This window comes from Momordica charantia (genome assembly GCF_013281855.1).
Source record: "Momordica charantia cultivar OHB3-1 chromosome 8 unlocalized genomic scaffold, Mcharantia_2.0 BLBB01000008.1, whole genome shotgun sequence".
Classification (NCBI taxonomy): Eukaryota; Viridiplantae; Streptophyta; class Magnoliopsida; order Cucurbitales; family Cucurbitaceae; genus Momordica; species Momordica charantia.
In genome coordinates, this window is record NW_028275166.1 from 34,761,672 (window position 1) to 34,776,393 (window position 14,722).

Consider the following 14,722-nt stretch of genomic DNA (forward strand, 5'->3'; position numbering starts at 1 on the left):
TTATTATAAACATTTCCTACCAATGTATATACTTTATTGGTCTATAGTCTATCAACTATGAACACAAACTTCAATTTTTCTCACATAATACTTTCAAGTTTTTGCGTCGGTATAAAAATTTAGGTCAAGCAATTAATTGTCGAGCGCGTTTTCGACTTGTTTAAGCTAAGGGATGCACACATACTAGGGTTTCTCTTTTGTCTTTATAAGAGAGAATTTCCCCCTCCAAACATTGTGGGTGTACGAAAAGTTGACCCAATAAAATCAAATGAATGTCCATTTCCTAATCGCTCAATAAATTGGCTTGTGGGGAATTATATTGAACAACAGAATTACCCTATTCCCTATTTTGTCAACTTAAGATAAGGTTTTATATTTAGTCAAGTGGTGATAATGGGTGTTTTTTTTTTCTCCTTTTTGACTTTTCTCCCCCTTCAATTTTACCTCTCTTTAGTATTTGACCCATTTTAATTTTTTAAAAAAGGTACAACACCGAATTTTGATTTATTAATCATGCATTGAAATCATTATATTCAAAAAAAAAAACCGACGACTTTTTATTGAATTCATTAGGGTTGGCCTTAATGGGCATGTAAAAAATTAAACCACAAATGATTGTGGGTCAACAAGTCTTTGAGGAACTATGATAAAATAGAATGTGGGTGTATGTGTGCAATCTTCTATTTCTATTGGAAAATCTATTTTCCATTATGTGTATGTTAATAGGATCTTTTTGGTTATTACTCTCCTAATTAATCTTCTTAATAGCAACTTACAGTGGAGATCTGTGTAGATATTTAGAGGTCATTCCACAATTAATAATTGTTTTAAAAATGTATTTGATAATTGTTTTTTTTGTGTTAATTAACTTTAAGAAAATAGAAAATTAAGAATAAAAACATATGAAATATAGCTCAACTAACTGATAAAACATATATCATTGACCAAAAGTCAAAGATTATAATGAATTGAGAAATTAAATTAGAAAATTGCTAAATATAATGGGCCATTATGCTTTCATTTGTTTAAAACTTCCTTTTACATATTTTAAAAGAATGATCAATTTTCAAACATATATCTAATTGCGTCACTTAATCAAATGAGCGAGGTGGGATTATTCTTTTATGGAATTTGTTGCTTTTGGGTCTATTATTGAGTAAATTGTTGGAGCCCAAAGTAATAATTAGTATTGGATCAATATTCTTTTTTACTTACATGTGCATAAGAGTAACTTTGGGGCACAATTAATTATTGCTTAATTATCATGTTTTTATTGGAAAGTAGATGTGAAACATTATGATTATATCCTATCAAGATTGAATAATCCAAAGTGTGTGTAGGAGACCACTTCTCAAAGAGAAGTCCATCTCATATGAATTTTTTTTTTAATTTCGATTTTTTTTAACAATAATTATTGCAAACAAATGTACCGTGTCAAAACTTTAATTAAAAATGAGAAAAAAAGATTGTTAGGCATATGACTTTTGAATTAATCTTGAATAATTATTCAATATTTTAGGGCTCAGCTCGTTGGATAACACTTTTATATATTTTGTTTCTCGTTTATATTTCCTCTTTTTAAATAAAGAAAAGTAGAAAGGTACTCGATAACTATTTCTTATTTATTGCTCATCTTCTTTGAACCTTTAAATTTTATATGAAAATTAAAATTTTTAAATTAAATATTCAAAATTTTTACGTTAGATTTTGTTTTTAAATATTATTTATATGCATTTACTAAGTCAAGAATGATGGAAAAATATATTTTATTTGTGTTTTAGAAAACAAAAATAATAATAATAATAATGAGAGAAAGAGAAACTTATTTTTCACGTTTCAAAATTTCTATACAATTTTAGAAACATTTCTAAATAATGAAAAATAAAAACTAGAACCAATTATCAAAACACTTATATATATTTTTCAAAAATTGAAAACCAGAGACGAGGTAACCTTGAAATGGATGTCTGAATTATATTGTTATTGAGATATCTAATTCATGACAACCACATATCTTAATTATAAGAGGATATTGAAACCATAACATAAAGGCTCTATTTATAATAGGTCAAATATCATAATTCGAAAATAATATTGTAATCTTTATAACACAACAATATCCTACCCGGTAGGAATTTGTAATAGTATTGAAAAATTATTTTCTTCACAGATATGGTTTTCTGTTTTGGCTCCATAATCCCAACAGTTATTGAGATATCTAATTCATGACAAGCTCATCTAACTAAATTGTAATCATAAACCATCACCTAACTAATTAATGACAAGAACATAAAATTCGGGTTCTTTTTCTTCAAGAGACAATCAAATCATGAAACTTCTTGGAAGCTTTAGGTTCATGCTTATACGTACGTACATCATCCTCTTAAAAGGTCCACGTTGATGATAAAATACCATGGAATTTAAACATTTCATCTCAAATTCAAATACTCAGTCATCATGCTATCAAGGGGAAGCAGTACTGAATAATGTTATGCATCTTAAATGGCAAGGAGTCCAATTATAGCCAAAAACATTATTATTTGTCACGCTTTAACTCGAGTATTGAAATAGAAAATATGCAGAACAGAAAGGATCACGCATCGCAAGGTTAAACACTCTTAACTTTTAACTGACCATATTGGAGTAGTAGAATAAGTCAATGAGTGAAATCACGTACATCAATAACCATCAAGGATAAATACTTTTAGATGAGGTGAAAAGAATCGGGTAACTTAAAACTTAAATCATTTATGGATCACATCTAATTACCAGCTAGGTTTTGAAACATGAAAAAGAAAAAGAAAAAGAATCCCATAAAACAACAGAGAACAATTTGAATTTGGTGACATAAACCTAAAGTTTGTAAAGCTATTATAAATAATTAAACACATTTTTCAAAGCAGATTCCCATTAAGAACAACACAGCACAGATTTAATTTGTTCATGGCAGAGATTCATCCCTTTTTAAAGTTAGATATATAGAGAATCCAGCAAAAAAAGAAGGGCCAAATTAAAATTAATAAAACTCAATAACCTGACTGGTCTATTTTTATTGTTTAATTTGGTTTTTTTGAAGAGAATGTGTGTCATCGCACATCCATGTGCGGAGATCTGCGCCCCACGTGCGATATGGCCATCTTCCAATATTGCCCCTAGTGGCCTCACCAGCAACAACTGCAACAGCATGCAACAGCAACTCACTGTTTCAATATATTTTCTCTTAACTTCAAACTTTGACAGTTTTGGAAAGCCATGCAGAAAACAGAAAAAGAAAAAGAAAAAGATTGAAGTGGCAGCTGAAGAAAAAGTTTAAAAAAGATTCGCAAGAGATGGAGATATTATTATTCAAAGACAACGTTTGGTTGGTGATCCCACGAAAATATAAATCTGGAAATAATTCATTCTAGCTAAAACTTTAATTACCAACTAAATATTTAGTTCAATTTAAAATAGTATTAAATAAGATAAATTGGGGTGGGTAGTAAAAATCTTTTTTATATTTCAAAATATATCACTTGTTTTTTAAAATTTTTAAATATAACACAATTTTTCACTTATTATATCAGTCGTATATCATATGTATATCACATACATATTATAAGTATATTAGTAGTATATCATACGTATATTACATACATATATCAATAGTCAGATGTAATACAAATATATTACCAGATATATTACAGATATACATTATTTGGGTAAAGTTATCATTTTAAAATTGGATCTCTGCTTTTTTAAGTGTTATATTTGAAAAAACTAAATGTGGTTGCTATTTTGTTAAATATTTGTGCTATATTTACAACTGCCCCATTAATTAATCTATTAATATATATGTTACAATTTTTGTAGAATAATTATTTTATAATATTATATAATTTTACATATTTTAATTTTAATAAAAAATAAATTTTGTTTATACCATGAAATAATATATTTTTTGTTATGTCAGATAATTCAGCAGCTTCAAATTCAAAATCCAAAACAAATATAAAAATATTGTTTTTAGAATTTCTCAGTCAAAAATAGTTTTAAATATGCCAAATAGATGTTTTAATTAATCTGAACACAAAAATAAAATACAGCATATATACTAAAGTAGCATAATTTGCAAAAAAAAAAAAAAAAAAAAAAAACTGTTTGTAATTCTAAAAAACATAAGTGTTTCGTAACTATTTTATCTCTTATAGAATCTTTCATTGAAAAAGATCAAAGAATCAATAAGGTTTGTAAAGCACGTGGTAATGTTTTGAGATGAAATCTATGAGTGCGGATGCTTCCTTATTTTTAAGAAAATTTTCAAAATTGTATATACAAGTTTTTTAACTAGCAAAAGCAATTTTATTTTTCAAGCCTACGACACTCGATTTTGAATATCTTTTTTTTGCACTGGTTTTGGATTATTTGGCTTTTCTTTTGAACCTTTTTGTGAGCTTTCTGGAAATGAAGATGAGCTGTGCGAATAGCTGGCTTTGGCATTGGCTGTGTAAGAATCTGATGTATCACGTGAAAGGCTATAGTTTTTTTTTTTTTTCTTGGAATTTTTATGGATGGTATTAAAATAAGCAATCTGAGGCTGCCTTAGGATTGGCTACCTCCGATTCTATTGTTTTATGCTAGAAGATTAAAATAATAAAATGATTAAATTAGCACTGATGATTAACATGTGCGTTAAATGATTGAAGAAGGTGTGTTTTTGGGATTGTTTTTTCAATGAGTACAGTGTATGCTGTTAAAAAGTATTTTGATTATAAGCATTTTAGTGAAAAATATTCAATGATCCATACTTGGATGTTTGGTTTTACTTTCCTAAAAATGCTTGACCATTTGACGCAGAAGCTTTTCATAGAGTAAGCATTTTTTTTATATTTTTTGAAAGAATACATAAATCATGTGATCAACGTTTCAAATGAAGAGAAGTACTCATAAGTCGTGTCAAAAGTACTCCCAACGTAGCTCTCAAATCAATTACCCTAATATTTATGTTTACACAGTGCTTATTTAACATGATATGTAAGTAGAATTGATATTCTTTTCGATTTCAAATGATAATGTATTAAATAATACGATACTAGCCAAAATGTAATTCTAATTAAGATCCATTAGTTTCCTTCTTTAGTTAATATGGCTGGAGCGGAACAACAAAACGTTTTCAGATTCTTCAAAGTCTTCTATCAACCTTTGGGAGGACATTAAGGTTTCTGCATACTTCACAATGGTATAAAAAATCCTCCCTTATTTGTAATTATGATGTACCACCATTTCTTTAAATTAGAGTGTTTTTCTCTAAGTCCCCTTTTTCATGTATACTTCTCACACTAATGAACCTAGACATTAGGACTAAATTTAACCAATGAAAATATGAATATTAATTAGATAATAAATGACATTATGAGAGCTCCAACTTAGAATCTACAACGTTAATACCCTATTAAACTACCACTAATATGCCAATTTGAATATAACTCATCCTCGATCAAAAATTGGAAGTTGGAAATCTCTACCCTCACACATTAAACTAAAAGATAAAAAAGATAATTCTAAGGGTGAGGATTTAGGAATGACAAATTGGTGGAAGTTTGTACGAGGGGCAAGTATACCAAACAAAATAAAAGTGTTTTGTCGGCCGACTTTCAATATTATTCTTTGGGCTCGAGATAATCTAAATTAACATAGATTGGACATAAATCTTGTTAAGGATCCTACATTAAAAAGGGAAGAGACCTTATAATAGTTTATAATGGACATGAGCTACTCCTCTCATTGTCGATTGACCAAATTCTCATTTCTTGAATATACATTACCGAGGCCTAAAACTATCAACACTTTCGACTCACTCTAAGGATCAAAGAGTTTATCCTAATGTCGTTGGTGTACCTTGGAACAGAAGAAATCGAGAGTTATGGACAGTGTAAAGAAGGTTGTTGGAATTGGAAAATAACTTACATTTCTCCATTCATGGCACAAAATAAAAGAGGTTATTAACTCTTCAATCGTCTCGTCCCCTCTCTCAAGGCTTAAATGTGAGATGGCTTCCTCTACAGGGTGAGAAAATCACACAAAAAAAAAAGGAAATAAATAGGGCGCTACTTTCCCGAACTCTGAAGGCGAAATTGTGTACCTTAATGCAAATGATTTCGCATGTCACTAATGTAGGTGTGGTTGAAAAGCTTTTGCTGTTCGTTCGTGAAAGTACGATCGTTGAGGTGAAGTTAATTTAATTTAGTGAGCGTGAGAATTGACTATGCTAAATGATAGTTTAGTAAAATATTTATCATATAGAAGTAGAACTCATAATTTGAAAAATTTCTCTAACTGTCTCATCAATTTTTCTATTTTTCTTCCTTCCATTTTTACTTCGCGAATGGAGAGAATATTGTGTATTCCTCGAACTAACAAAAATGGAGGTAAAAATGAGAAAGACAAGCTGGAGGAATATGATTTTCTTTCAATCTCGTAACTTTAGTAGCTAGACGCTTTTAAGGGTAGTCTTCTATGGATTTGAGGGATTTACAATTAAGTATTGAATACATGTCTGAATTTTAGACGAGCTGGATGAATGTGTGATCGTAACTTGGGTGATATGTTGTTATTTTGTTGCCAACTATGTTTAAAAAAAATATAAATAAATAGAAGTTAAAAATTAAAATTAATAGGTTACGATATATACACATATTCTAAAAAGAAATTCATCGAAATTCTGGAAGGCCAAGACGTGTAGTGTAGGATGGTTTGTCCAAAAAGCTTCTTTTCCAGCTTGGCACTCCCTTTTCCAATATCCTGGAGCACTGCCACGTATTCCCATATTTTTCTTCCCAACAAAATTAGCAGAAAAAATGAAAATCTAAATTTTCTCATTAAATATTGGAATACTAGTTTGAAACTCAATTAATTTCTTATAGTTTTAGGGAAAAAAATTCGTACCCAGCATCTAAATTAATTGTCATAATTTTATTATTGTAAAAGTTGTTATAAAGTTATAACATTGTTACCAATCAACTTTGAATATTACTCAATTAAGACACATCTTCGATTAATAAGTTGTAAGTTCTTTAGATCCCTACGTCAGTTTTGGTTTATTAATGGTAATGATAGTTTTTCTTTTTCTTTTTTCTCATAATTCTTTCTGAAAATAAACTAATTAAAATAGATATATATACTATAGACAGGAGTCAAACATAGAAGGGCCTGAATGAGTCATACACAGCAGAGTTAGGCAGCTGGATCATGTGCCCCCATGATCACCACACACCCAACTAGCAAAGCCCATCATCACCATTAAAATATCCCCCGTGGGCCCCACTACCAATTTTCATCTGTGGGACCCACCCCACCACCCACCCAATAAGAATCAAGATATTCCTTCCACGACAGTCTGCTTTACACAATAAAACACCACTGGGTATTTTTTTCCCCCACTTGGTTAATAAAATAAAAATAAAAATAAAAATAGCCCGTTTGGTTTATGCTTTTATTAACTTTGCCATAATAAGTAGCCTTTTGGTCACCGTCTTGTAGTGCAAATCTAGAAAGCCCAAATATTCCATTGTCCTAACTCCTAAACTAATATATTCAATATTCTTTTAATAATTTAGAGTGTTCAGGTTTAAAAAAAAAAAAAAGATCCTTAAAAAAGTTGTATAATTAATGCTCAAATCCTAAGTTTCCAAACTATAGAAGTAAATATTTATAATATATCCCTACAAATATTGTTAATAATGGCAATAACTTAAATGCTTGATATCCATATTGGTATAATAGATTTTGTTATATTTGTTAAATTCATACACTAATCACTCTTCAATTGCTATAATCAAAATAAGTAAATTTCTATTGTTTTCTTTACATACATGTAGGAATTGTTTCAAGTCAAAGGTTTTGGAAAGGTCAAAAAGGAAACGAAATCCCAAAATCCCTCATATGTAATGTATGTTATATTGAGTATAAATATCAAGGAGAAATTACAAATTTTTCAAGAGTAAGAAAAGAAAGGTATATACTTCATTCAAGGAATCAAATGACCTATGTGTAGCCTTATCCAAAATAAACCTATTGATGAAGATGGTCTTCATTTGGTAGGAATCTTTAGGATGATATAAGTTCATCTAGGACCCCATCAAAATAGAGAATTCCTATTCATATTTCAATTATTCAATCAATAATTTTTTAAACCCACCCGTGACTCTCCAAAATTAAAATATGAGATGGGAAGGAAGGATTCAAATCTTAGGATATGTTTGGGAGTGATTTAGGTTGCTATTATCAAAATCACTCCCATTTCCATTAATCATGTTCGGCAAATTTAAAAATTGATTTTCAAGGTATCACATCAATTATACTTATATTTTTTTTTCAAAATTATTCATTCTACTATCACTCTCAAAGACACCCTCACTCCTTTAAAAAATGTTAACATATAAATGAGAGAGATAATTCTCAAACTCAAAAGTCTTCCAATCCTTAGAGTCAAAAGTAAACATGTTAGTAATAAAACTTGTCTTAAAAAAAAGTCCAAAAAATAATACGTTACATAAACAAAATATATATTGATTTTTTCTTCAATTATGATAGGTCCAATATGTCATACATCATCCTTCATAACCATCAAGACTAGTAAGTCTATACAATTGTCTACAATTCCATATATGGTTAGAAAATTTAACTCAACACCGACTCTGTTTCCTCGAGTGGAACTCCCGAGGGAAGAGTTAATGAGAATGGTGTCAAAATATCAACAAATGCACGGAATGCATCTCACATCTCAACCCACAAGTTGTCTCATGTAATAAATTCAAAATTGTATCATTCAAATCAAAATGAAAAAAGGAAAAAGAAGAAAAAAAGTAAGAAAAGTAGAAGAGAGTTTTTAGGGAAAATGCTGTGAATCCCAATGGCACAAAAACGGGGAACAAACAAGGTGCTCCTGTTATAGAAACAAGGAAGTGACGCACCAAGAGCCAAAAACATACTTGTCAGAATGGCATTTAATTTTTTCTCTCCCAATTTTCTTCTGTGGGTCTCTCTCTTCTCTTGTTCACTCCAAGGAAGCTGCCTCTCCTCTTCAAAACCTCACAACCTAGATAAGAAAATTCTCTCTTTCTCTCTCTGGAACCTATTTTGTATGTTTAGTAAACGACAATAGAGTCTCAGACAGAAGATTGGATAAATGGGGTTATCAAGGGGAGAGTGGCGCTTTAGGCCACCCAAATTCTGTTTCCCTCCTTCCATCTGTTTGATGAAATGCCTGTGAGAAAATGACCTCTTCAATCTCTTCTCATTTTCCCTCTCTGCGTCCATCACGCCACCCCTCCCCCTTTTGGGTCGTTGTTTTGACCACTTGTTCTTGATTATATGATTGTGATTGGAAATAATGATTCTAATTATTCCAAATGGGAAATTTTGCTTAATGACTTGATTTACTCCCTTCCCAATATTGGTCAAATTATGCATTGGAGACAGCCATGTTCTGTCCATTTGGGTGTGTGGGAGACATCCAGAAAAGGATAAGTTTGCAGTCAAGTTTCCAAATTTGATCCATGGGATGGCTTTCCTTTTGTTGGTGATGGTGGCTTTCTTTCTGCCCATTGGTGGTTTGCATTTGAGAAGAACCACCAAGACTCGTGGGTTTTGTGTTGGTATACAGTGGGACTCGGACTCTCTATAGCTTCAATCATGGTTTGGACACGTTTCTGAAAATGGAAGAATATGATTGTTAAAAATTAGATGTTGCTCAAATTGATTAAGGTATTAAGAACCTCTTTCAAAAGTCAAAAGTTCAAATCTTCTGTTGAACTAAAATAAATGTTTTAGATGTCTCGAGACGAAGGATATAGTGTAAAGTATGAAAAGAGAGATATTAATATAACTTGTTCGATAAATAGGATAATATATTTGATTGCATTGGAAAGGTCTAGGGAATGATGTGGAAATATGAGAATGAGATTCAAATTCCAAGTTTGTGAACAAAATGCTTCTATCTCTATGGTTCTATTCCTCCAATCAGATGAAAGGAAAACAGGCTCTTGGCCCAGAGCCCATCCCCCATCATGGCCTGTGGGGGAAAAATGAAAATGCAATTTTCTTTCCCAAAAAATCATAGTCAACTGATTGGTTTTATGAAGAAAAGAGAAAAGGAATGGTAAACAGTAAAAAGTATAATTACATGTGAAAGTTTTGCAGGAGAAAGAGGCAGAGAGGACAGTACTTAGAGAAACAAAGGTAGACAGTTTTCAGGAACATTCCAATTGTGCTGATGACTGATTTTTACCATACAATACAATATTATGTTGTCACCGTAACTTTAACCCCTTTGAATCTGAATCTAATTAATATTATTTCATCTAATTCTATATATATATATATATATATATAAAAAGTTAGTTCCTTTTTATATGTTTCAAGCATCAATCATTTATAAATAGTGAAAATTGATCGAAACCGAACTCAATTTATACATTTTTACAAAGTGATTTATTTTCTTTTTCTAGTGCAAGGAATATGGAGTATAAAGATTTTAAAATAAAAGGTTCTTTTAACTTTTGACATAGTTATTTTCACTAAAACTAGTTTAAAATTTTCAATTCGTGTGAACCCCTTTCAAATTTACAAGACCTCAAAAATCACTTATAAACTCTATGGTTACTAAATGATATCTAAAAACTTAGAATTGTTGCAAAACTTTCAATGATACGAGTTGCAAATTTTCATTTAAAAGAGGAAAAAAAGTTGACATTTTTCTTTAAAAATTTTCAAAACTCACTCTTTTGCCTCCCTCTCTTTTCTTCATGGGAAATTGAACCATATTTCAGAACACAGCTGACAAATCTGAACAGACAAATATTTTTTTAAATCTCAACCAACGTAAAAGAAAATGAAAGAAATAAAGGGTATCACACAAACACAATGAAGTTCGCCATTGCCGATTCAGTCACAGATTCAAAGCTATATTCCTTTAGAGAGAGAGAGAGAGAGATGGAAAAGACTTGAAAAAAGGAATGAAAATAAATTTATTATGGCAAGTTATGATCCAATATGTAAAAAAATCCCCCCCTTCTCTCCCTTTTCCCTTCTATTAATACCTTATCCCATAAAGCCTCCCCATTCCCTCGAGCAAGAGAAGAAAAAGAAGAAGGAAAAAAAAAACAAAAAACAAAAAACAAAAAGGAGTGCTCTCTACGGGGGTATCTCTCTGAGCAATTCATGTACCTGATTCCCACAAACAAGTACTTCTTCAATTCATTCTCCTTCAATCATCATGTGTGTTTCAATCTCCTCCTCTGCCCCTGCCCCTGCCCCTGCCCCTGCCCCCACTCTCTCTTCATCCAAATTCCCGCCGCCGCAAATATTTCAGTTGTTTGATGTTTTCCCCAAAAAGCAGACGGAGCAATTTTTTTCCTGGGAGATTATAAGCGAAGCGAAATCTCTGTTCTCTCTGGCTTTTCCAATTGCTCTGACGGCTCTCATAATTTACTCTCGTTCAATCATATCCATGCTTTTTCTCGGCCGGCTCGGTGACATTGAACTCGCCGCCGGTTCTCTCGCCATCGCCTTCGCCAACATCACCGGCTACTCTGTTCTCTCCGGGTTGGCTTTGGGAATGGAGCCACTCTGTTCTCAGGCATTCGGAGCCCACCGTCCGAAGCTTCTCTCTTTAACCCTTCACCGCGCGGTGATTTTTCTCCTCGTTTCTTCAATACCCATTTCTTTACTCTGGGTAAAAATGGCGAAAATTTTACTGTTTCTCCGTCAAGATCCGGGGATTACAGAGATGGCGCAGACTTATTTGATTTTCTCTCTCCCGGAGCTGGTGACGAATTCGTTTATTAACCCAATCCGCATTTACCTTCGCGCTCAGGGCGTCACCGTCCCTCTCACTTTAGCATCGCTCGCCGGGGCTGTCTTTCACGTGCCGATCAATTTGCTGTTGGTGTCCCATTTCGAGTTTGGCGTGGCCGGCGTGGCGGCGGCGGCGGCGGCTACCAATTTTCTGGTGTTGGTTTTTTTGGTGGCGTACGTCGTCGTTTCGGGGGTTCACGCTCCTACTTGGACGGCGCCGAGCCGGGAGTGTCTGAGCGGCTGGAAGCCGCTGCTGGAGCTAGCCGCGCCGAGCTGCGTCTCGGTTTGCTTGGAGTGGTGGTGGTACGAGATTATGATCGTGCTGTGTGGCCTTCTGGTGGGCCCCAAAGCAACCGTCGCTTCCATGGGGGTTTTGATTCAAACGACGTCGTTGATTTATATTTTTCCATCGTCGCTTGGCTTCGCTGTCTCCACCCGCGTCGGAAACGAACTCGGCGCCGGCCGGCCGCACAAGGCGAAATTATCCGCCGTGGTGGCGGTGTTTGTGGCGGCGATGTTGGGATTGGGGGCCACGATGTTCGCGACGGGGATGAGGAATAAGTGGGCCCGGATGTTCACCGACGACGCGGAAATCCTGCGGCTTACGTCGGTGGCGCTGCCGATTTTGGGGCTGTGTGAGCTCGGGAACTGCCCGCAGACAGTCGGGTGCGGCGTTCTGAGAGGGAGCGCGCGGCCATCCACGGCGGCGAACATAAACCTCGGCGCGTTTTACGGCGTGGGCATGCCGGTGGCGGTTGGGCTCGCGTTCAGGTTAGGGGTTGGGTTTTGTGGGCTTTGGTTGGGCCTATTGTCGGCCCAAGTTTGTTGTGCTGGGCTTATGTTGTATGTAATCGGCACCACTGACTGGGACTTCCAAGCTTGTAGGTCCCACATGCTGACGTGTACTGCGGGTGAAGAATTACCCTTGATTTCTCCGCCACATAATTCATCTTAATTTACACCAAATTGTAAACCAATTTTATTGTTTAGCTCCAGAAGAAAAACCTTTCTTTTTTACCTCTTCGAGATCCTATCTGCATCAATTTTTTTTTTCCATATTTATTTAATTAATTAATTCGCAGTATCTATCGACTTTAATAACTATAATCGTATGACAAAAATTTCGTTATCATATATTATGAATTAGTCAAAATTAATTCAGTTGTCAATATAAACAAATACGAAGTACAACTTATTAGAGTGTGGACAAAATTTCAACGTTCTATCCATGTACATTTTTCTATTTATCTTAATCATTGTTATCTTTTGTACTAACTATTCTTGTATAATCATGAAAAATTTTAAATCAATCGTCACTATTAATTTATAATATCGAAGTTATTTAATTTAAAAAGATCTCCTAAATATTGATGTTCTTCTAATCCTTATTTGAATATTTTATATTATCCATCCAGGAAGACAACTTCAAACCCATGGAATTCATCTTCCTATTGTATTTGAAATTGGGATAAGACTTTGATTATATTAGAACAAAATCTTATCACTAAGGGGGTGGGGGGTAAAATTTGTTAGAAAAATGGCATTAATGAAGGGGGAATTGGAGTTGAGGGAAATGTCTCAAAAATTCAGACATGTTTGGTCTGTTTCTTTCATAAGTTTTGTTTTTGGTTGGATGTTCTAATCTAACGCATGCATAGTAGCACCCATCACCATCACAGACCTATGGTAGGTCAGTACGTGCACAAAAAACATCATGGATCTGTTTCTAACAGTATCACCGTTTTCCTTCCATTCCCATTATGCCCCTCTCTCCGCCCATTTTTTTCACCCCCATTTTTTTCCTCAAGCAAATTATTGAAGAGACCACAACAATGTAGTTGGTGGTTTTACATCCTTAAATTCATAAGAGAGATATTACAAAATGTATTTTGAACATATATCTAAGGGTTATAAGAGCACGCAGATTTCAAATCTAAATCTCCAATAATTATTAAAAGCATTCATAACTGTGTAGCAACCATATTGAATAATTTTTTTTTTTTTACTTGTCCTCCTCATACGAAATGTTAGGTCCCCTCAAGATCCGTTTGAGCTTTTTGGACTCTGATACCATATCAATATTCATGGGTTCCATCTCAAAATCAATTGGCAATGAAATGAGTAATCCATGTCTATTATAAACCATTGTTAGGTCCCCTCTGTTTTTAATGTGAGATCCTTAACACATTGCAAATAACCTTAAAATTTTTCAACCAAATATAGCCACATTGAATAAATTTTTTCCTACTCCTTTCCTTCATATGAAATATTTAAAAATTTTCAATTTCATTGTGAATGGCCTTAAAAATTTTCAACCAAATATATATTTAATAATGCGATTAAAATAATTGAATGATAGAAAGGGTGACATGTCATTTGAATAGTCTTTATGATAATAGATGTGTCTTTTTCCTTTTAGTTGGATGAGATATGAGAAGTCTTGTTAATCTATGGTAACATCTCATCTATTATCATTAAATATAGCATATTCATACCCAATTTGAAAGATGCTGTATATTAAAATGACAATTTTCTCATTTTTCAGGGAAACTTTTCTCTCTCTCTCAACTCCCCTATCATTCGGATAGAATAATAATGAGGCAAAAGGAAACTAGGGTTGAAAGGGAAAACAAGGCCTTTCAAAACTAATTGTACATGGCTGGTGACTTGAGTTGTTTCTTTCTCGACAATAAAGTTTATCGTCCTTTATTATTTCACTAGTCGATTTTGACCTTTGTTAGATTGAGATTATATCTAGTGGTCATAATTTGTCTCGATTTTGTATCTCTCAAAGCTAGTACTAAAATAGTGTTTTACCCCTGCATATCTAGTGTCAAACTAATGTCATGGTGCAAATAAATGAAGGAAGGGAAAAAAGACAGACAAA

The 14,722-nt window shown here is 33.1% G+C and overlaps 1 protein-coding gene across 1 annotated transcript; it reads left to right on the forward strand.

Moving 5' to 3' along the window:
* The first annotated feature begins 10,976 nt into the window (after positions 1–10,976).
* Positions 10,977–12,862, forward strand: ADS1 (MATE efflux family protein). The gene has a single exon (XM_022298973.2). It carries the CDS (start codon positions 11,255–11,257, stop codon positions 12,788–12,790), a length of 1,536 nt encoding a protein of 511 aa, XP_022154665.1. The 5' UTR covers positions 10,977–11,254; the 3' UTR covers positions 12,791–12,862.
* The last annotated feature ends 1,860 nt before the right edge of the window (positions 12,863–14,722 follow it).